This window comes from Hylaeus volcanicus, chromosome 3, assembly GCF_026283585.1.
Source record: "Hylaeus volcanicus isolate JK05 chromosome 3, UHH_iyHylVolc1.0_haploid, whole genome shotgun sequence".
Lineage (NCBI taxonomy): Eukaryota > Metazoa > Arthropoda > Insecta > Hymenoptera > Colletidae > Hylaeus > Hylaeus volcanicus.
The window spans coordinates 24050908-24074899 of NC_071978.1; the positions used below are offsets into that span (position 1 = coordinate 24050908).

Consider the following 23992-nt stretch of genomic DNA (forward strand, 5'->3'; position numbering starts at 1 on the left):
TTCATTAATAGATTCCTGAGAATAATGACATACATTTTTGAAGTTATCTGTATCATTTTTGATCAATCTAACCCGTACCTATTTGTATTGGAAGTACATATTAATTTCATTGATATTTCATTATTTACGTATTGTGTAGTTCGGAAAGTAATTTCGTATTCTAGCCTGTTTACAATTTTTTTTTTTTATATAGAAAAACGTTTATCAGAACTTTTATGAACGTGGAATTATGCTACCATCGGAAAGATGGCCAAAGGTCAATATATAATTCGATAAAATATTTTTATATTAAAAAGAATGTTTTTATTTCGGGTGAACAAAGAAACGAAATTATTTTCCGAACAACCTAATATATACATGTTTTTTTTTCATATATAAACAGATTCCCACAGTAGATGAAAAAATGTCGTCTTTCCATACAGTTCAGTATGTGCATTCAAGTCTAAGTTTGCAGATATTAAGTTTTACGTAAAAATATTATCGGAGAACATCAGGGGGTTGTTTACACGTACTACTCCATTTTCCAAGGCCAAACAAGTTTCTCTTCCACGCTCCTGGATGGTAGTTGCCTAACAATAATTAGATCGCGGATGTTTACGCATTTATACCAGGTGTAAATATACAAAATAAACAAATGCATGAACACATAAAATATAAAAAGAAAGCGTACCAAAAGTTAGAATATTTGAAAGACGAAACATACTCGAGTTCCTGTTCTTCGTATCTGCGAATAAAAATATGAATTTCCATAGACAACCGCTGTCCAACGATAACGAATAAGGACGCGTCCGATGGCGCCTTCCATACGAGGTCTCGAAGCTTCATTAATCTCGCAGATTCAGCTCGAGTGAGAATCCCCGATAAAGGCTTCGTACCTGCTGGTCCCAGGTCCGAATCTCGTAATTCCATCGGTCGTGTTTGACTTACTTTCCCAGCGACCTTGATCGGAGAAACGCATCTCGTGCAACGGCGAAACTCGTCCCCCGGCGTCGTTGTCGACGATCGCGTGGCTCATTTCCCCCCCGATTCAATTTACGATGTGACGGAAGTGCATAAGTGAATTTTGCCCCGTCCAGCCTGGGCTCCCTGTAATATTTTCCGCGCTACACTCGACCGATATCCATGACGGGGCCACGGGTAAATGCAGCCAGAGAGAATCGTTCCGAAAGTAGACGATGGCTGGATGGAACTACCACTGGGTTCTGCCGGTGGCTGCTGGAGGCGGCGGCGGTCGGCGGCGGTGCTCCAGAAAGCTCCTGGAGGGCGAAGTCAAGGTGGAGCCAACTTTACAGACAGTTTCAACCACAATCCTTAAGTTCCATCGTTCTGAGAGAGCGTAAGCCAGCACGCGGCCCCTGTTCCCGTGCAAACCTAACTGCGGCTATTATTCGGCTGGCAGACTGCGCGCATCGATAGTCAATTTGCCATTACGTGGTACGTACGTGCGGCCTCCGAGTCTCGTTCAACGATACACCCTTCGAGATCGGGCTCGTCGAACCGTGGGTATTTCCTGTGGCGTTGTACCGATACGACTGATTCAATTTCAGAACCCTGGAAAATCACTCTTCGGGGACCGAATTAAAGTCTTCGTTACGGGTAACCTTAGAACCGTACAAGGCCCTATTTACAGGCGTGAGGTTATAGGCTTTCTTGGATCGTGGAAGCAAATTAGATAAAATCTAAGCTTGATCGTACTTTGATCAATAGGACAATGCAATGGAAGAAAGTGACTCATAAATGGTGAGCCTTCTTCAGGAATTTATTTTAATTCTAACGGAAAATATCTGTACGTAAACAAAATGTTTACATGGGAATTAATATGGAACCGAATTAAACTTCTCCTCGTGGCTAAGCTCGAATCATATCAGCTCTTATTTGCAGGCGTGAGTCTATAGGCTTTCTTGGAGCATGAAAGCAAATTAGACAAAATCTGGGCTTGATCATAGGACAATACAGCGAAAGAAATCAATCGTGCAGAGAAACCTTCTCCTTCAGCAGTTTATTTTAATTTGAACTAAAGATATCCAAATATAAGCCAAAAGTTTCCGTGGGAATTAACGGATTGAATGTTGAATCCATATAACTTATGAAAGGAGCCCACGTATTTCTACGCTATGCATACTCGTTTTTTTTACAAAATTTGTAACATTCAGGAAGCCGTGACCGTTACTAAACGTTTCGCGGTGGTAAACAGCATGCGTGGTTCGTGAAAGAATATCAAAGAATATCAACTCCCTTTGAATTCCAAAAATCCATAGCGTGAACTTCGTCTGCCGGCAGTAGAGTTTTGGCTTTCACGGGAGTTCTCTCATTTATTAAACGCCACTTTATACCGGGGTCCTTTGTTTCCGGAATATAATGATTCACATTCATCGATCATTAAAAACATTCTAGAAAATCCTTTCCCTTCAGCTTCGTGCCGATCAGAAACTCCCTAGGGAATTTCGATGAGATGTAGAATAATCACGAGGTTCGAGCATTATTGCTTTAATACTTGTTTTACGAGGTTCTACGATAGAGGGACAAGAAATCTGAAAATTCATCGACAGAGGGTTAAACACAGTAAGGCTTTGATAGCTTGTCAAGAGGCACTCGTTTCTAATTAAATTGCCCCGCTTTGTTGCTAGAGGAAAACCAAGAGACATGTATTATAAAATGTATAAATGCATCGTGGATGTATAGGTAGAATATTAACAAGTTGAATTTAACAGTCTTGTTCCTAAATCTCAGGATTGGTTTAGGAAACACCTCGCGTTATTACAAATTCATATAACACTGCATGAAATCTGATGATTTATTACAATAGTGTGTTTCTTTCGTCATTCTAACAGCCCAGATACCAGGTAACAAGATGACACTTCTAGCAGTCGTCGCTAATAACCATACTAAAACTCTTCATGCGACGTTAAATCTACAAAAATAAAATTTCTACGCGATTAAATGTCTAGATGGTGTCAGCCACGTCAAATAGCCCGATCGGCCAATTAATTAAACACTTTGCCATCTTAGCCTACCATTATTTAACATCGAGAGACGTCAAGAAACGCCACGGTCAACAGGTACCCATCCAAAGCGATGTCTGTCCGCACAAACAAAGAGTTTAATTTTACCCAACGGACGAGCAATTACTCGAGTCATTTCTCAGGATCGTTAATTTCTCCAAAAAGGAGAATCCGCTCCAGGAATACGATTATCAGGAAAAATGTATGAGATGGGATTGGAATTTAAACGTTCGTGAGATAGGGGCGCGGGGATACGCGATATCTCATCCGAAATGAAATATTATCGTTCAAGAGGTATTAGTTTACGACGGTGTAACGTACATATGGTAACGAGGACGGAGGTAAAATTGCTTTCAGTTGGAGCATCGGATCGACGGGGTCCGGAGGTGAAATTTAATAAAGCGAGAATTTTCTATGCGGTAGTTTGGAGCCCCGTGTTCCCTTTTTGTAACGTTGTCACGGTGCTAATTATTACTTCTCGCGTGAGACGATGCGCGGCGCGGGTACACAGAGTTGAAATTTCCGCGACGGGCACACGTCAACCGCCGTCAACGGTTCCGTTAACGAGGCGAGCGGAGAGGTTCGCCACGGGACACACGGGGATCCAACGTTTTTCGCGGAGGATACCAGCTTCCATCGATACGAACTCCATTGGCCGTCGAAGGGGCCGGCGAGCATTGGTCACCCTTCTCCGCGCTAGGTAAAAATTATTTCTGGACACGCGGACCACTTTGCGCCGCAGATTAAAGGGTATATCGAATTCACGACGGGAGCCTTTTTCCCAACGACACGTGGCAGCGCTTTCGTCGAACGACTCTACATCATCCGGGGCGAAACTTTTTTCCCATTGACCGGACGTCCCTTAATGGCTTATAGAAACTTTTACGATATCCTCGTGTGGAATTTCAAACGTTCTTTCGCGCGAGCGAACTTTTATCACGGCGGACTCGCTAATCGATAATAAAGTCGTCGCACTTTGCGCGTCGGGGCAGGCACGGGGAACTGTATTATTATCATTAACCGGGGCTTTCGTTTCAGGCCTCTCGAAAGTTACATTTTTTTTGGTCAGAATTAAACAACCCATTGAGCTCCCTTTTTTTTTACTCGATTCAGGTACGCGTAACTTTTATTGGGTGGATTGGGTCGGGCTGTAGTTAGGCTGTGGCTTCGTAGTTACAGTATACGTTCAAATATGGTCATACATGGCTATTGTAATATAGATGTATACTTTCATACATGTTCGTATCTGTGCATTATAATATAAACTACTATAAAGTACTTGTATTAGGTTGTCCCGAAAGTTTCTCTCGCGAGTTGCACTCAATTATTTGATGTGGTCGTGTTTATATAAATAGACAATCTAATTTCATAGATATTCATGTTGCAACAGTAATGGAGCAAAATGAATCGCGCACGATTCAGTAATGTAACATAAAACATAAAATACTGTACATTTATTACTTATTGATAAAGCGAAAGAAACTTTTGGGACAATCTAATAGTATGAGCTACTCAACATGTCATTGGCGCATTTCTATATCATTTTTCTAGTAAGAGTTTTCTTCCTCTTGGAAAATTCTTGTTAATTTTTGGTTACCTTGTAATAATATCGTAATTAAATCCTCGAGAATGTTTTTCTGAAGAGGACCTAGGGCCAAGAAATAATACTCCTGCTCTTGCTTGATGACCACAAATATATACATTTACTAAGAAAATACGATTCTTTTTATTTAACAAGAATTTTAATCATACGATTGGATGTGTTCTCAACCAAGGCCCTTTTCAGGAAACACTATTTATGTACAACGTATGCTCAATGTCTGATGTTGATTTACTTATGAAAAGTCATTGCAAATATAGATCGACTCTAGTGCAGCACAGTGAACCACGAGGAAAATGTTACAGTTAAAAGACTCAAATACAATCCATTATCTAGAAACATATATCCTGTACTTTATATAAAAGATCTTTTGATTTAACAAAGATTGTAATCTCAGACGTATTCATAGGTACATATGCACGAAATGTGTATGGAATATGTATGGAAATATGTATGGAAATATAGATATGTACACGCGTACTGAATTTCTATTGGTTCATCTATAAAAAGTCTGCAAATAGATCGACGCTAGTGTAACACAGTAGACCACGAGGAAAATGTTCCAGTTAAAAGACTCCAATATAATGCTACCCTTTACCCAAAACCTACACTCTCGATCTAAAATATCCTACCTAGTTCCACTCAACTTTTCCACTAAAAATAGATCTTCGAATACCGTCGACGCTCGCCAATGGGCATCCCTTCCATTTCCATCGGTCAATTAAATTCGTCAAGCCCCCAAAATTAACCCCAGCCAGCCGAATATTCGCTATACCAGAAGAAAATCCGGGGTACAACCACGGTACAACCCCCAGTCGCAAACAATTCTCGAATATATGACCTATTTTTCGAAGCTGCGATGCGAGGGATGCCCCTTCAGTCTCCGTTAATCTCTAATGCTCTCAAATGTTCGCGGATTTTAAGGGAGGGATCGATACCCCATTCGAATCCGGTTTCGCCGTCAAATTCGGCCCGATTACTGCGCCGCGAAGACAAAAGCATCGGGGGCTTCGAATACGCGGGGATCAAATAGCACGTTTCTATGTACCCTTTACCGCGGCCAATAACGTTCCTAGCAACGATAGACCAACGTACATACGTATCGGGTTCAGGACCGAACTTCGAGAAGTTGTTGCTTCCCATCCGACGGTCTCGGACTCCATCGATAGTCGATCCCTATCCCCCTTAGTCGCTGGTTTTCGGTACGTTAACGGGCGCGAGAAAGCGAGAGCGTGGAAATGAGGGGATAAAAGGAACGAGGAAGGAAACGGCGAAGAAGATGGGACGGAAGAGAGCGGTGAGAGGAAAACTGCAGTTGCACTTTCCCAGATCACTCGAGGCGAGCAAATGAATATGCCGGAGAAGAGTTTCGTCGCTCGTATAAGGCTGAAATTTTGTAAGGAATAAAAATTCGTCTTAGTTAAGTGCTATACATCTCTCGAAGGGAGGCGAATCCGACTCACTTTTATGCCCAAATGACTCGACACACGGCTGCATTACCCGACGTATAGCCGTTGATCAAATTATTAAAGCTCGACGAGGAGGAAGCAAGCTTCTTTGCCAAGTTTAATATGTTAGTTAGAGACGCACATTTTATCCGACGTGGCTTCCTTAAACTGGAAAAGTTTTCTTGTTTCCACGGCGACCCTGATAACTTGATCGAGTTGTGATTTAGGCCTATGCCGTTAAATGCATCTTGTAACCCGATGAAGTTGCAGATGATTTATATTTAGTTATATTTTTTACAACTAAGAATATTGTGTATGTCATCACTCGAATACATCTTTCCTACTAAAATACTACTTTTTCGTGTCGTTTCTTTTCGTAGGATCAATTTTTGACGTGATTCTTTTGATCAAATTTGTTCGAAATACTATTCAGACGGATTCTTTTATATATGAACGCGACGAGGGACAAATAGTTCATGTAACCCGGTAGGTTTTTGTAATAGGAGTGATGCTTGGCAGTAGTTCGTATAATACAACGCCAGCAGAAGTTCACTGAATCAATCAACAGAAAATCGTCTACATAGAGTTCACATAAATAAAATTTAAAAAATCATATTCTACTATAATCTAAGACTGTTTTATCACTGTATAACGAAGTATACTGTATCTTATGTATACACTGTACTGTACTCGTCAACGAAAAGTTCGTCCCCATAGACTTCGCATAAATAAAATTTAAATATTCATATTCCACTATAATCTAAGAGTGTTTTATCGCTCTGTTACGAAATACACTGTCTTTCGAATACAAACTGAAAGGTGCGCGTTGAGATACGATACCAGAAACCATTTTTCCGCACGAGTCGAACATCTCCCTATCGCGATCTGGCTCCGGCAACCCGCCCGGTGGAAATTTCGCTTCCCCATTCGTAGCCATCTTAACGTCTACGCGTCAGACATCGACGTTTCACTTCACGGTTTGCATATGCTCCCACAGACGGTGTTAAAATCGATCGCGATAGCTGCTTAAGTCGTATTAACCGAATGCCTGATTCGCTGGATAGTTTGAATGTGGTATTTAGCTGCCGCTGCGGTAAGTGTACCATGTAAACTGGCCTAATGGAGGTACGCTACGGTGGCGCAGAAGTGTAGGGCATTATCCATCGGGAGTTGCTCGCATTACAGTCGAATCGAATTACGAGTTAGTAACACTTTGTCACGGGTTTTGCAGACATCGTGCCTGATCTTTGGCCCGGGGCTAATTCCACGCAGATTCGCGGTGTGCACGCTGCGGAACGATGTCACGATTATCCTTGAGATTCGTTGCTTGGTTTGGTGATCATCCCCGGTCGTGGTTCGCGTTTCGTCAAATAGAGGAAACTGTTGAATATTAAAAGAAATTTGGCTGGATTCAGATTCAGATTCGGATTCATTTAACGCGATCATCCTTATCGTGTTTCACGTTTCTTTGATTGGAACGAATCTTTAAAAAGAAATTCATCTAGCTTCTCGTGCATGGCACGTAACAACGTCACGATAATCCTTGGAATTATTGCTAAAATTCAGGATCATCCGCACCCACCATCCACGTTTCTCCAGCTACAGGAAATGATGGCTCTGAAAAGAGCCTCGCCTAGTCGAACTTCGTTCCATCGTATCGGTGGCTCGTTTGGGTCCGACCCAATATCGAGGAAAGCCTTTCTACCTATGCTTCGCATATTGATAACTCGATCTTGGAACATTACGCCCCGTGGTTCACGAGCGTCGACGACCTGGCAGCGAAACGCTGACGGCGACTACGCCGGTGGATGGGTTTCCTCGTCGCGAAAAGATTTCGGAGCTGTTTATTTAGGCAGGGGTTGCTGCGTTGTTACGAGAACGGGAGACGACGGGGTTAAATCCGGTGAGAAGATTAGCTGAATGCAAAGGAACCTACGGTATTCGACGAACTAAGGAGCTTTGACCCCGAGGGAAGTCGATGAGAGGCGCCCCCGAAAAGCGTGTACAGTTTTTTAAGTGTCCGTGGAAAGGACGCTAAAGGGTCGGGAGCGGGATGGACAGAGACACGCGAAGACAGCGGTAAATCCCGGAAGAAGGTGGAAAACTCGCAAGTAATAGCCCCGACAGCAAACCTGGTAAAATGAACGGATAGACGATGCCATGTAGCTACTCCTATTTCCTTTCGCGCTTCAGAAGTCGGAGGAAGATCGCGGGTGGAGGGGTTGGGAAACTGGGAGTGACGAGAACAGGGAGGAAAGACAGAAAGAGGAATAGAGAAACGGGAGAGGCGGGAAAGAAAGAAAAGACGAGCCCCACTGCACGGGAAAGAGCACCGAAGTTGCCTTCCCTTTTTCCCTTACTTTTCTTTCGCCTACATATCTCCCGTGCTCTCTTACCGGAGCCTTCTTGTTGTATTGCCGTGGGTGTCGGTTAAGCTCTAACGTTTAAGACCTTCCAAACAGACTTCGAAGCTTTCCAGACGCATTTTATGTGCAGCCAGCCAGACGCTCCCAAGCGCGGAATATTTTTCCCTGCTACCCTGGAAACTGGTACCAATTTAGGGGCGCTCGAAATTAGTGGAAACAGTCGGTGAACACTGTAAGGCGCGGCACGGGGACAGGTCGTACAAATATCTCGAGGATTTCCGGTTTCTGCTTGTCGTTATAAACGTTAGCAAATGAGTGAATGAGACTTTTTCAGGAGGAAGTGGTGTAACTCGACTGTGACACCTAATGTACAGGTCTTGCATTTGTTTATTCTGTATATATTCATTTAAATGTTGCTTGACAGTACCTTGCATTTGCATCTCTTTGCGACACCAGCGAGTGAGTGAGCTTTATTTATAAGGGTGAGAAGTCATTAATGTACTAGTCTCGCATTTGTTTCTTCTTTACATTCGTTTAATTCTTCCCTTATGTCACTTTGCATTTGCATTTGCTTACAAGCTTCTCTTCATTATTCTCTAACATCTCTAATTAGAAAATATATACAATTATGTAAACGTTAGGGATACGAATTAATTCTCAGCCCCCAACTTCTACCAAACATGGAATTCATTTATGTATGAATATTTTGTCCATCGTTCGTTTATTTTAAAGTTCATTAAGGAACTAAAAAGATTAATTCCAAAGGTGAGACGACAATGAAAACAAATCTGGATATTATTATACGTATATTGAAATATTAGGAAATTAATTTTTATGTAGATTTTTTAAAGAAACTAGCAAAAGATGCCGAGAATTAATTTATTCGCCTAATAATAGCGAAAATGTGTCGTCGATGTTAGCACGTGATTTCTGCAAACGAGGGATCAGAGACGGCAAGATGAAGTATAGGATCGGTTTAATCTTTGATCAACGTTGTTCGACGTCGACAGGACGTGAATAAGATATTCGAAATGGCTCTTTTTATGAACGGTGATTTTCGTAAGTGTTTGAGCGAGAAAGTTTAATCGGCTTTCGATGAATTTTGAATATTGTCGCTTGTGAAAAATTCGAAGAATTGATGGTCTGTCCTGAGGACACGTTCGATCCTCCATAAGCATTTGTATATCGACATTTTGCCAAATAATTTTAATTTCTTCGCAAGATGACGTATACGTCTTAATTATATATCCTTGATAACCGGTAACAATATTGATGATGGTTGGCAGCACCATCGATCTCAAATAACAAACTAAATGCCTTGCAAGTGGTCTACAGAAAAAAAATTAGGTTAACGTTAACGTTTCGATCATTAGCTTCGAGTTTCCTTCGGTATGGAAATAATAAATGAATTCTTAAATGAGCACTAGGTGACACATCGCAGGCCGTGTTCATTATCGTGACCCTACTACATCACTCATCATTTCTTCATCGAACACACTCCCGAAATAGAAAATTAGCTTCCCCTCTTCCTCCAGGAAAGATACCTCTCCAAAGAGCGATCGAAAGATGTTTCCCATTAGAGACGTTTTCTCAGAAAATAATTCCCCCCCGATATAATTTGTGTCCACCTATCGAAAGGCTCGATATCGCTATCACTTTCGCTAATGCGTCGCGGAAGCGAATAATATTGATTGCTCTTCATCGGAATCAGTACTCATCAAAGCGTTATCCGATCTGTAATTAATATCTCTTATTTTAATAGCTCCCGACTTCTTCCCTGGGAACGGTTGTGAATCCCATATTTCAAGCTTAAAAATGTTGCAGGACGAAAATCGGAAAACGGATACATAATCCGTCGTCGGGAGATACTCGATATTTTATCATTCTAATTGGGAATTATCAATAAATTGAGAATCAAGAAAGTACAGATATATGGAGATGTAATCTGAAAGTTGCACGGTTGCGGAAATTAGCAAATAGATTGAGGTTTATATTTAGACGTCGAAGGCGAAGAGACATTTTATTAATTCAGACATGCTTGTACTTCTGCATCGTGTGCGTTGGAATATTGATGGAGGGGTACGGCAATTATGCGCGGAGGGGGAGAGAGAGAGAGAGAGAGAGAGAGAGATCGTTTTACGTGATGTTCAGAGGAGGCTGACTTTATGGAGAATCAAAGACGCTTTTGATACTCGAACCACGTCCGGTTTCCTTCGAGTCGGTAGTGACCAACGGAACGCGTTGCTCATTGGACCTTCGGAAGGCTACTCGTTGTCTGTTATTCTCTCGGCGATACGGCATGCAATTCTCGTGTCCGCGTTTATAATACTCCGTGCATGTGCTTTGGATAGACGAGCAAATGCATACCCCGGCTTGGTAATTGGTGTTTCGATGTTTAATTTGCTATGGCACGGCTAATGACGGATATTCAAAAGATCCTGCGACTCTGTTCCGCGTTTGATTATGTTCGCTTTCGAGGTAATATCCCTTTTCGGAACATCTGGATTCCGCGCAGGTCCGCGATACAACTCAGAAACTTCTAATTATTAAAACAATCGCAATTTTAAAGGTGTATCGCGTTGTATCATCGCTATTCAGTCACGCTGAGACTCTCAATTGTCCCCGGCACGATGAATGTAATCTATTAGGGGCGAATAAACCTGTGTATATGGATTGAATTGGTCATTTGTCGTCGATACATCCTGGTTCGGCAGTGATTGTAACGTTTGGAGGTAATTGGAAATGGTGAAAGTATTATCGCGAAAGTATCTTCGCTGGAATATTTTCTTTCTTTTTCGCGCTTACTTTCCTACGACATTTTTAATCACGTTTACATGCATTAGCAAAATAATTTGCAGAATAAAATCTTTATGCAAAATAAAATCTTTGTAAACGTACCTAGACGAGTGAAACCTAAAAAGGAATTTATTCTACTCTGCAAATATTATGATACGAACTTTGCTTTCGATATTTTTTATGTTACTGCATACTGTGTGCATTTTGTAGTTTCTTGCATACTCAAATTTCTTGTAAATGTAAATGGTTTCCGTAACTTTTCCTGTGAAATTCGTAATGGATTAAAACGGTCACACTCCATAAATCTTTTGTTAAAGTATCACGACAAATGAACCTTGTAATTAGCGACGCGACATCTCAACCTACGCAAAGTGTCGTTCATCTTTGGAGTTTCCCATTTCAAAGCGCTCTTAGTTTGCGTGATACAATTATTAGAAACCTTTTATCGTCTTGAGAAGGGAGCCAGACCAACGGGTACCATTATGAGCGAACAGTAATGGTCTGGTTCTGTTTTCGGGACAATAAGAGCTTCCTAATTATTATATCATGAAAACTAGCTGGGCGTGAATGTTCATATTCCGCAACATTTACCAACAACGACCAGTGGATGCACACTTTCACTAATGGGTGCGAACAAGTAATACCTTCGTACACGCTCACTACTGTAGCAGAGACGTACTCTTCCTAGAGTTAGCTCAGGTTCGCTGGTCCCTAAATTTCACAACATTCGGAATAATTTGTAATCGGTAGCAGAAAGGTGTCCGAGAAAAACACAATCCATTAAGAAACCAGAAGAAGACAAAAAGGAAGTTTCGCGTTTCGAATTAAACCGTTACCTCGCTGCGAAGATTAATTCTAGAAAACTTAGTACGGAATAAGGGAGCAGTACGAAGTGGCACAGAACGAGCGTTAAGTTTTATTAGCACGGGGATACCAACGACAATTTATTTGATCATTAATAATTTTCTAAAGGAAGATGGTATCGGCCAAGTTTCTACGTGGTTCCGATGTTTGCAACGTAATTTGCAGCAGGCAAGATGCGGTAATTTATGCCGGGCCATTTTTAATAAGACGTTTCGACTTTGTAGGAGGACCAAGGTTTCAAGGTGCGCCAGGTAAATGTGTTTATATAGCGAACGGATTAAAGAAAACCTGCTGGAGGCTATTTATAAATTACGCACGAAGATGCATCGCGTTATTTTTTCGTGTAAACTCGAGTGAAAATAATATACAGTCGGTGTAAGAAGTATTCGTACAGCAACCAATTTAAAATAAAACTAATAAGAAAAGAAATAAGAGGTTAACGTTAAAAATAATAAATTTTAATAGGAATATTGGTTAATTATTTTTTCCCCTCAAATTTATTAATGAAATAAATATATATGAAGTTTTATTTTGAATAGGTTCCTGCACGAATACTTATTACAACGACTGTAGTAGTAAACGTTTTAAAATGGGTTACGGAGCCGTTCATCCTGGTCCGTTTAAACACATACTCGGAGGGACCACGTAAGATGGATAACAATTTGTATTTGCCAACGCTATTTTCTCAGGAGAATACAACGTATTGCTGGTAGAAAGAAAGATCAGTCGCACGATGAATATGTACACGTATCGCTGTGCTTATGTATAAAATGTAAGTATGCATAACTGTGACACACTAACGGAGATATTGGGTTGTCTGGAAAGTCCATGTCGATTTTCGGTAGCTGGTACAGGTCTGAATATATTGGAATGGTTGAAAACAAGTAACATGTATACATCCCTTAATTCAATAAATATATACCAAGATTGAAACGTGCCTTTGAATTTTTCTTAAAAATTGGCACAAATTTTCTGGACAACCTAATAGAAAACGATATTTAAATGTGAACAAAGTTTGGCTTTTAAGGAACAATAAAACAGGCGGTGTTGTCAATTTAATAAAAATAGCGTTATATCATCCGTAAGGTGAACGGAGACTAAACTACACGACCCGTTACATACAAACCCACGCGACGAAAGCGAATTAATTACCGCCAGCCCTCCTTACGAAAGAAAGCCTTATTTAATACAGTAATACATGTTTATCTGCGAAACTCGCGGATTCACCGAGCACGCTTTATTTTCCCATCGCGTTCGCGGCATTTACAAAAGCTTGATATCCCACGTGTAAACGCAGTCGAATTAAACTCCCCCGTGTACGTTCCATTTTAGTCGGCGCATCAAAAGTGAGCAGAGTCTAAACTAATTGTAAGTCGGTGACAAACGGACCGACAGGCGGTACTCGTGCACGCGGTAACACGAGAACCGGCCGAATGAAAATCGCGCGGCCCGTTTCGTTCGTACGTAGCGAAACCTTTAAAAATTCGCCCACGCTTTCTCGTACGTAGGGGCGCGAACGAAAATTACGGCCACGCCGACGCGACGCTGCGAACCACGACGACCGACGTGCATACATATACCTGTTAAACAGTCCTGCGAAAGTGCATCGCGTTGCGCGCTCTGAACTCTCCTCCCACGCGTTTTAGGCAAGGGGTGTATACGAGCCAGTCGAGTGGCCGTCCGTCCGTCCGCCATCAACCCGCTTTCTTGCAGCCGTATCTTTTTGTCTTGCGCCCGTTGTTTTGACAATATTTACAGGAGGACAACACCGTAACCGAAACAAGCGACGAAAGCTTTTAGCGATTACGTTCCCGCGTACGGAAAGTGAAATGTTGCGGGCCACTCTTCCCTGAGAACTAGCCGCGCTCGGGGATTATTTACAATCGAATCGGACGACTGAAGACCAACGATTGCGCCTTACGTTTCGCTAATTTATTCAGAGGCTAGAGGGAGACTAATGATCTGCCCTTTGTTGAAAAGACGATCTTCGCTTCTGGGTTAAAAAATGGATTCTTGATTTATAGGTTTGTTGGTTTAGGTCACTGTTTCTCAAGGGGGAGGATTTACACCTTGAAGTGGGTGATTATTTGACTGATTTTAGGGGGTTGATGGTCACTTTGCGTGGGGTTAATTGAGAGTATATCATTAAATACATTTAGTGTGGGTGGAAGCTGAAATTGTTATGGCGCTTTCAACTTCAGATTTCCTTGTGAGCGAGCAGAAAAGCGCCTGGAAATTTGTGAACAAGGTGACTTAAGATTATATCTCTCGAAATTGGAATTGAATGTTATTAAACTTTGCAAACATCACTAATCTCAAGGTTTTTCTTAAAACTTAGACCAAAAAGATCGAGGAGCACTGTTTTACGTCTAGAAATTTAGAATTACATACTAATGTAGAAATCTTGTTCCGAGCTGTAGATTCTTCTTAAATAGTAGTCAAAGTGTTAACCCTTTGCACTCGAAGTCTTTTTTTCTGTTATCTACCAGGAACTCGAGATGTTTCCTAGCATTCTATTGCCATGAATTCTAAGCTATCTAGATTTGAGAATAAGGTCACCATTACCTCGCCGACAATCATTTTATCGACACTTCGAGTTCCAAAGAAATTAAACCTAAAGAAGCATTACAGGTTTGCTGCGTGAAATCTAATCACGCTTCTCAAGTCACCTCTCGAGTGCAAAAGGTTACTATAGTGATACATAAGCAATCGAAGCCTGCGTAAATCAGTCCCCCAAATACCGTTCGGATCGCTCCAAACGCTGGAGGATCGCGAGCATCGAATTAAAAAAGGAATTTATGCCAGTTTAATTTTTCATTACGTCAGAGTAGTTATTTATCAGGCTGAGCATGTACGGGAATTGTTTTCAACGTTTCAGCGAAATTATATCATTGGCGCCAGCGATTTTTCGCGAACCAATATCGACAAATCCTGGCTCGCGTTTGGTTTCGCGCGCGCACAGTGTGATCTATGGGGGGATGGAGTACCTAATTATCTGCTTTGGTTCGTCGCTGTATATTTCTTTGGCTTCGATTACGTAGATATTATTTGACATTCGCGATTTGTTTTCTTGCATCCTTGCAGTGAATAATATAATATAATACGTATCATTTATTTATTATCGAGATAGTTTCACAACGTTTAATTCAGCCAGAGAAGTTCTTTGTACTCGACAGAAAAATTCAATTGAGATAGAAACAGTAATTAAATTGCGGATTAATTAAACTGAAAGTAACATGGATATAACAAATTTTTTTGTGTAAAGTCCCACCTTTCAAATATCCTAAAAACCACCGTCTCTGAACTCAGTTTCCAATATCACGGATGTCGAAGAGATTCCTGATAGAGACGTATTTAAAATCGGTAATCGTTAATTTTAATTCTTCGTTCCTACAATCTGTTCGAATAAAAGTACCGTTCCAATAGTAGAGCGTGTCAGATGGTTTACCATTCAAATAACGGAGGTTATTATAATATAATCGAAGTTCTACTGTAATTAAGAACGTCGGTACTACCCAGAAATTCAATAATTATTAATCATAATTTAATTCGGCGGGATATTAAATTATGATGATTTTCAGAAATTGCTATTCGATATTTCTAGATTTAATCGGCGTCTCATCGAAAATGAAATCGGATTAAATGTTTCTACATATAGTATCACGAAAATAGTCTCACAATAATTATTTACGTGTTTTTCGTTAAAAGTGGGTCAAAGAGTTCGTTGATTCCCATTCTGTCTAACATTTACATTACATTTTTTTAAGCGTCAGGGATACCGCCATTTCGGGACCATTAGATCCTACGACAAATAATCTGGACTACGATTAGAACCTTAAAACTTTGATAATTTAGGATATTTTTAAATATAAAAATTGCGACACAAGAACCAAGAAACGATCATTCAAGTATCTCAAAGCTCGTTACCAGAACATTTTCTATTTGTCTTAAAAAAATTCGAATGTTAATCCTAGGTAGCCTTCCCTTAACAACGCCATACGTGGGTGACAGGGATTTTCACTAAGGAATTAAAAAATTCATTCCGAAGTTCAGGTGTTAAAGAAAACAACGCTGGATAGGATTCGTGAATTTTGATCGAATTGTGAAACTGATACTAATGAAAATGTTAGATTATACAGTTTCCAATTGCATAAGAACAAATTTTTAGCTCGACAAATATTTTCACGGGTATGTCTGGCACTGAAAGCGTGAATTGACCATATTTTTTATCGCGCTTGTACCGTATCGAATATTCCCCCTTCCTTCGGTCAACAGCAACGGAGATAATTAGGTGCTCCACTCCCGAGGAACAGTAGTATCAATACTTAATCAAAGTCGGAAGTATCCGAAACTTATTCTTCTTCTCGTTTCTTTTTCCAGCGCCAAGAGACCGACGGTTAATTATCCCGCACTATAACAGTTAAGAGAAAAGTTGAATGCAAGCGAAAAGTTCAAATCGACAACGAAATTTTACCGCGGTAATGCGAAATCGCGTATATGACGAGCTCGATGGAAGTATCACCGCAGAGATTTAAATACCGGCACGGTAGTATCAACGTGGATTCGAAAACGTTAACTGCGCTCGAACAATTAATTGTGTAATATAAATATGTAAATTCGATGTATCGCGATATCCGGAGCCAACGGTGGCCCTTCCTGTTTTATTGCTTGAATAAATGTTCATTGGGCGGTAAATAGCTGGCCGTCCCATAAGTAATGAGAATTTTCCGATGGGACGGAACTGCTGTCGAAACAGAATCCGACAGTTACGCTCGAGGAACTGTTTCGGAAACTCGATCAACGTCGTATTCCCATTGTACACCGGGGGGGAAAAAATCGCGGAAAGCTGTGCAAATTGAAAAAGATGGGTACCGAGGAAACTGTCCGAAAGAAAAATTCCAAGTTCTCTGGGAAATGAGAAGTGAGGATCGTAACATTAAGGGACGGTGACTAGATTTACGTCAGAGGAGAGAAACTTGGGCTGGAAGGAGATCCCGAGTTCATTATGCGATACTTATTTGTTAGTGTATGCTAGATTATATGAATAATTGATTTTTAATGGTACGGTGACCCAAGGCAGCTTCTATAACCTAAGGGAATTCTCAGTATTGCGAGATATTTATTTGGGTATACTGAATTATATGAAAAATTATTTTTTAACCCTTCACAGGGCAAATTTTCTGATTTTACATTTTTGTCGAGCCTCACTCGACATAGGGACGCAAGGGGTTAATAGTACGGAGACCTATATCAACTTTTATGAGCGATAGGAATTTATAGCATAAGCATAATATTTATAGCATTTCATAAGCAAGGACTAGAACTGTATCGTCACTAGTAACCGCCTATTATGCAATTCCATATTTTCACGATACAAAATAAGAATAGAAGTATAAATAAAATCTAATCTAATCTTCTAGATGCTGTAACATGTACGTTATCACTAATATTTTGTATATTGTTGCATTTGTGCTCATTTGTGATACAACAACTGGATCAATTACTATCAGCACTGGAACCAAAACTTCCAGAATGACGAAGCTGGAGAGTCTTCTTTCTCCAAGACAAAAGACAACCCCTATACGTGTCCCATGGCCGCGCATACCATCAGAACTCGAGGAATTCGTCTGAGGAAATATGATTCACCTACCCCCATATCTCTCCGAAATTGCATCGCCAGCCTACATAACTTTTTTTCGGAAGTCTCAAATGATATTTACATGGGGGAAAAATATGAGTAACGCACGCAACGTCAAGCGCATTCCCCATTATTTCTTTCAATCGATGGCGAAGGATTTATGCAAAAAAGGACGGGAGGGTGGTTGAAAAATGAGCGCATGAGTGGCAATGTCGTTGAGAATGAAAATGATCAACGGCACCAGTTAACAAACAATTCCTCATCATGTGTTCCGATTCGATCAGCGAATATTCTACTGGTGTTTTTTTTTTTTTTTTTTTTTTTTACTTCTATTGTCAATTTTTATTTATTTTACTTTTATTATCAATGTTATCGATATTGAAAACCTTTTCTGCATTTCCATCGTAAAAGTGGCAATTTCAATTCTTTAATAGCACGCTTCGAAAATTCCGATTCTGATTCCGCGTAACATCGGAATTTAATGACGTTAAACGGGTTTAAGAGTTCTTTAACAAAATGATATGTTATTTTTAATTTTAATTCGCAGTATATGTAGGTGATTTGGTACACGCGTTGGATATTTTAATATAAATATTTTTCTTCATTCGCTCTTCTGTGGGCATACTCGTACCCTGAAAACAGCTTTTCAAACTTAATAATCCAATGCGTATTTAAATATTGCACCGTGTAAATCCTGTTGCAAATGTACGTGTTTGTACATGTGTTACGTCGAATTAATATAATTATTGCTACCAAACAGAATATTGTTAAGTCGTGTGTTATTAATTAAAATTGTTACGCATTAATGCCTTTGATGATTTAATTCGATGTATTTCAATATTCCGTGATTCGTGGTCCACCTCTAAGCATAGAATCGAATTGCATCTCTCGTTCTAATATGACGGCGGTTACGAGTTTTTTTTATGACAGAGGAAGGAACTTGCTAAACTCAGATTCAATCAAATGGGAAGTGGGGAAATCCAGCGTTCCTCAACTTTGTTCGACTCTTGGCCGACGTTCGAGTTGCACCGACAAAAATGGCAAATATATTCCTGTACTATTTGCCAGTGTTTAATGGAATTCTTGCGGTAACGCGCAAACTATTTAGCAAACTATCGGATATCTGTTTCAGGGTCGTTAGGTGAAAATTTTGGTCGCGTCTTTTCGCGACGTGGTTAGGAGGTGTTTGACAGCGAGTGGAAAAACACGGCTATAACCAGACTCAGGTAAACGCGAAGTGATGCATGCTCGATTGCCCTAATACAGGAACCTTGCAATTTTTCAACGTAATTCAATTTTCTTCCTTTCTTTCCTTTTTCTTTCTATTCCGTTCCTATCTCGTTTCAATTTCTACGATAATAGTTTATTCTGTAAAACCTGAAGAGAGTCTCAACGAATGGAGACACCAAACGTCGTTGGATTATTAATGTAGCAAAGATTATCGATTGCTCTCGATACTCATTCGAATTCATTTATTTATTTACAGGCCAGACTGATTCTACATGAATTATTTTTAACCCCCTGACACCAGACAGAAGTTCTATTTCTTCCGACTCGTTCCGAAAACGTGACAATATGAGAAATGTTTCCAACTTTTCGTAAATAATGAAATCATGGATATAATTCTTCTGTACTCGATTAATATTACACGAGTACAAGGAATGATTATAAATATAACACCGCAAGGATTCGGATAAAGAATTGAAATTGAAACGAAGGCACATCTTCCAAACAGTGCAATATATAATGAATAATTCAAATCCAATGAAGTATGGTATCGTACCAATTCCATAAAATAACACACGAGTATAGTTACTATATACAAAAGTGGCATACACGATGATACATGAATTAATTGGGTGCAAATACATAAAATCACCAAACATCCTAAAATTAAAAAAAATCCAAATATTAAAAAAGCGTACGCTCCTGTAACCAAATCTATTACTGGAAACATCGTTCCAGGAAACGTTCGCCCCAATTAACACGTTCACTGCCAGACTAATACTCTTAAAAATGTCTACTCTGATTAAACTTCGTTTACAGACTATTGGAAACTGCGTAACGAAACATTTATTGTGGTATTTAGTTTCGTAACTTCATCAAAGTTCAAGTATTTCATTTAAATTCATTTTCTGTGACACATAACATTCAGAATTAATATTCGTAGTTTTTCAGTGAAAAGCATTGTCACCCATACATGGGTGACGTGCCGATCAACGTGTTAAAGACACTGCCAAGCGCCATAACTTCCCGCACTTCCATCCGCCATAAATCCATAAACACATGCAGTCCACCCTCGAGAAACATTTCACCTCGCAACTCTCGTTGCGAATTGCCCGATCTAAACCTCCCGACTGGTCAATGCTTACGCGATTCCACCTTCCCTAAACGCGAAAGAAAGTCCCAACGTTACTCGGTTACGAGCACGGAGTGGAAGCGCGCGTTTCTCGCGCGGCTTTCCGCGCCCTGCGTCGGTCAGGGGTTATTTAAGTTAAATACGTCAGCTCGCGGTGCAATTTTCGGCAATGCAAAGAGAACGCGGCGGAGGTTGAAGTCATAAAGGGCCAGACGTCGGGGCAGGGGCAAAATTTTCATTTGAAACCGGCCTTGTACGTGCAAACGTTGCCACGGCGTGGACGTGTGTCGCGCGAATCGCGAGTGTGCGTATCGCGTGGCCCCGGGAGTGGGGAAAACGCCATCGAGGATGGTACATACGTCGGAGGGCGGTAGTTGAACAGGGAAGAGCAGAGGCAGGAGAGGAGGCACCCACTATTCGAGTATTATTGCGGTGCTGGCTACGGGAGGGTGAGGATGGGATATATCAACGGTTGGCGTTTATGTGGCGACCAACTGTCGAGTTAATATTCACGCGATTCAGGTTGACCCCTTCTACGAGGGCGCCCGTAGACGACCGTCGCGAAATCCTCGACTTCGGGCTTTTTCCCCTCACGATTACCCATCTAGACGTGCCCGACCTTTTTCCGCGCGCCTACCGACACCCTCGTCGCCATCCATCGCCAGTGGAGACAAGGAGAGGTCAGAAATTGATTGCGCGGGGTGTACGGGTAACTCGTGATACAATCTGAATAGGGGAAAATGATTCCAGGGCTGGGGGAATCTGGATGGTAGACGTGGTTAATTTCGGTGGATGAGACAAAAAGTCAGGAATCAATACGTTGCGACTAGAAGTATTGGGGTAATTGAAAAGGGAGCTGTTCCTTGTTGAAGATCCAACTCTGTTTGGGATAATCACTGGTGGTCTAACCCAGGGTTTCTTATGTAGCTCATTTGAACCCGTTCATTGCACAAATCGATTAACTCCGTGAAACAAAATGTTGATAAATGCTGATGAAATAACGTCTGAAATAAATAATTTATTATTCGATATTATTTTCAAATAAATAATTCATTATTCAATGGCCAACAAAATTTTGTCGTTTAAAGATATTAACCTTTATTACTCAGGAAAGTTATTATAAATGTAAAAAGTTATGGGTGTCCCAAGTTCTTTCACGCTTGAATTTAAGATTTTTCAAATAGCAGAGTTTTATTGTGATCAGAGCAGGCATCCATGGTATGCGATGCAATTTGTGATTATCTAAATAACAGAAATCAGTTTTGACACAGCAACAAAGAGAAACGAAATAAATTTATATTTCTCGTACATCTAAATCTATCGAGGGAAAATGTGTACTATTGTAATAAATCATTAGATTCAGTATTTTTATATCAATTTTGGATAACGCAAGTCGTTTCTCAAAACAAAGCTGAATTTTAAGGAGCCAGACTACTAAATTCGACTTGCCAATCGACCTGTTAAACGCACCACAAAATTAAATAGACAGCGTCATTAAATAGACTTAAGGAAGGTTTGTACTATTACTCCGAATCGAGAAACGTTCTACCGAGAGAAGGTTTCCAAACCTTTCCACCCTTATTTCTGCCCTAACTATTCCATTTCCTTTACCCTCCTACTTCCCTAAATAACATACGTTACAACATACTACTCACGAACTTCAGCAAAAAGAATATTGCCCATCAAGCCCAAGTTGAAGCCGAAAAAGGCAGCTCGTGCCCTGACCCGTGCCCTGAGTCGCGTCTACCCCCGTTTTGGGGAAACAGGAAGTGGTCAGATATCGATTATACAGAGAACCCACTACTGCAATCGAGAAGGAGCATTCTCGTTGAAAAGTACGTAGGAAATGTATCAAATACTATTTGATCCATCCACCATCTACCTTGTTTTTTAGGGGGTGGTCAGAAATTGATTACAAAGGGGTGTCGTCAAATAAGTTGAAATTTTTCTGCAGCGGATTTCGCTTACGAAAAAATCGGATTTCCAATTTCATTGGATGTACGTGCGCTGGACATTTCGGGTAGGCATCCATCACACCTCTGCACGATAGATCATGCTGTCCAACTTGTCAAATTTTCCCTTATGTTCTTAGAGGCGTGGTCACATACAGGCGACATATATTTGGAAACTCCTAAGTTTAATATCTTTGAAAATATGTGAGACGTGAACGGAGCGAAATGTTTTCAGAATATTTAAAATTTACAATGAAACGGCTCTGTATAATAAATCGTTGGAGGTGACGTATGGAGTTGGAAACAAAGCTGAAGGATCGATAAGTTTGTTAATTTTCTAATCTGTTCTTGACTCTACATCAGAGTTTCAATGATATGTTTGCCATTAAAATGTTATATTAAGGAATCAATTCTGTGCATTTTCATTCAACTGTTTATAACTATAGTATAAGTACAAATATTTACTCATTTATAGCATTACAATTTATATGTATACAGAGTGTCCCAAAAATGTTGGAGTTCCTTGAAAGGGTTGGTTCGGAGGGTTTTCCTTCCCTAAGGAAAATGTTGTTTCCAATCACCCTCCGGACCACCCCTTTCAAGGAACTCCAACATTTTTTAGACATCCTGTATTTGATATTGAGTAATCTACAAATGTTGTTTATTGTTCTTCTTCTAAGAGGAGTGGAGTGTACTTGTTGGGTGTAGAAATGAATTCTTTGCTTTCACATTTAATTATTTATAACTCCAGCTTACACAGACATCAACCCCATGTGTTTCACGATGATGAAACATACAAATTATTTCGACATTTGCTTTTTATAACCATGTGCGTATCTTTTGTGGGATGTTTAACCGAAAGGAGATCGAAAGTTGCATAGTTTTTCTATCTAAATGAATGGCAGGTTTGCTCTCGAAAGGCACAGAATTAATTTCTACATCTAATAAACAGAAGAAGGTCCCAAATGGATTTGCAACATTAATATCGATCCTCGATATCTAAATTCTCTCCAACGTATTATCATAAGAAATCAGACACCTAAAAGTTAATCCATCGAAGAATCGTTGATAACGCATCGACGTAAATAGCAACGTGTTATTTCTGTTGCAGTACGTATGGCGTATGGCCCACTCAATGGTATGGCATCGCGGGACATTGTTCTTTGCTTCTTCCTCGCCGCGCACCTCTACTCAAGTTTCGGTAAGATTCAAATGATATTTCCTCCCGGTAGCGCAAGTACTCTTCACCCAATCCGCCAGCGGGCGGGGCGAGGGAAAGAGGATCAGAGAAGAGTGGAAACAAGTTTGAATTGGCCGGAATACGAAGCAAAAGTTACAAGTTTTTAATCCCTACAAAATGATGCGAACGAATCTCACCGTTGTATCGGTAATAGCATCGTGCCGTGCTTTTTCTCCCCGCTGCGTTTCTTTGCTCCACTTTTCGGTAAGAATCAAATAAAATGCCTCTAAAAGCACTATCGGGAGTCTCGGGCTTCCCGTAAAAGCATTCCCGTGGAGAAGCCGAGGTAGAAATTACAAAACTGCGCGGCTAAATGTTACAACTGTTCTCACCCGGGAACTAAACGAAAAAAAAAAGGAAAAAGAAAAAGAAAAAAAGAACCTTAGCAAAATTCAACACTCAATTTCTGGTTACGTTGTTCCTCCTTCGCGCGGATCTATCGAATTTACAGCAACATCGATCGCCACGGCGCGGAACAAATACTTTGCTCGTTGAAAATTGATCGGGCACATCTAACGATGGGGGCACTGTAATCGCTATGCTGCGAATTTCACGCATTTATGGTGTATAATAAACATGAAATAGTTGGGGTAAATCTGTTCAGGATGAATGCTCTCGTGCAGAATGAAATATTGAATCGATTCATAAATATCGTGACTTGTGTTTCTTACGTTACAATCCATTTCCAAATAATATGATTATTGGGGGGTGGCAATTTGACGCATAT

The 23992-nt window shown here is 40.4% G+C and overlaps 1 protein-coding gene across 1 annotated transcript in view; it reads left to right on the forward strand.

Annotated features, from left to right (window-relative positions):
• The window catches only part of LOC128873698 (lachesin-like), a 67553-nt gene that overhangs the window by 20410 nt on the left and 23151 nt on the right, over positions 1 to 23992 (forward strand). The window contains exon 2 of the mRNA XM_054117452.1: positions 23137 to 23226. Coding sequence (XP_053973427.1) covers positions 23142 to 23226 — 85 coding nt within the window. The 5' untranslated portion in view covers positions 23137 to 23141. The remainder of the gene's footprint in view (positions 1 to 23136; positions 23227 to 23992) is intronic.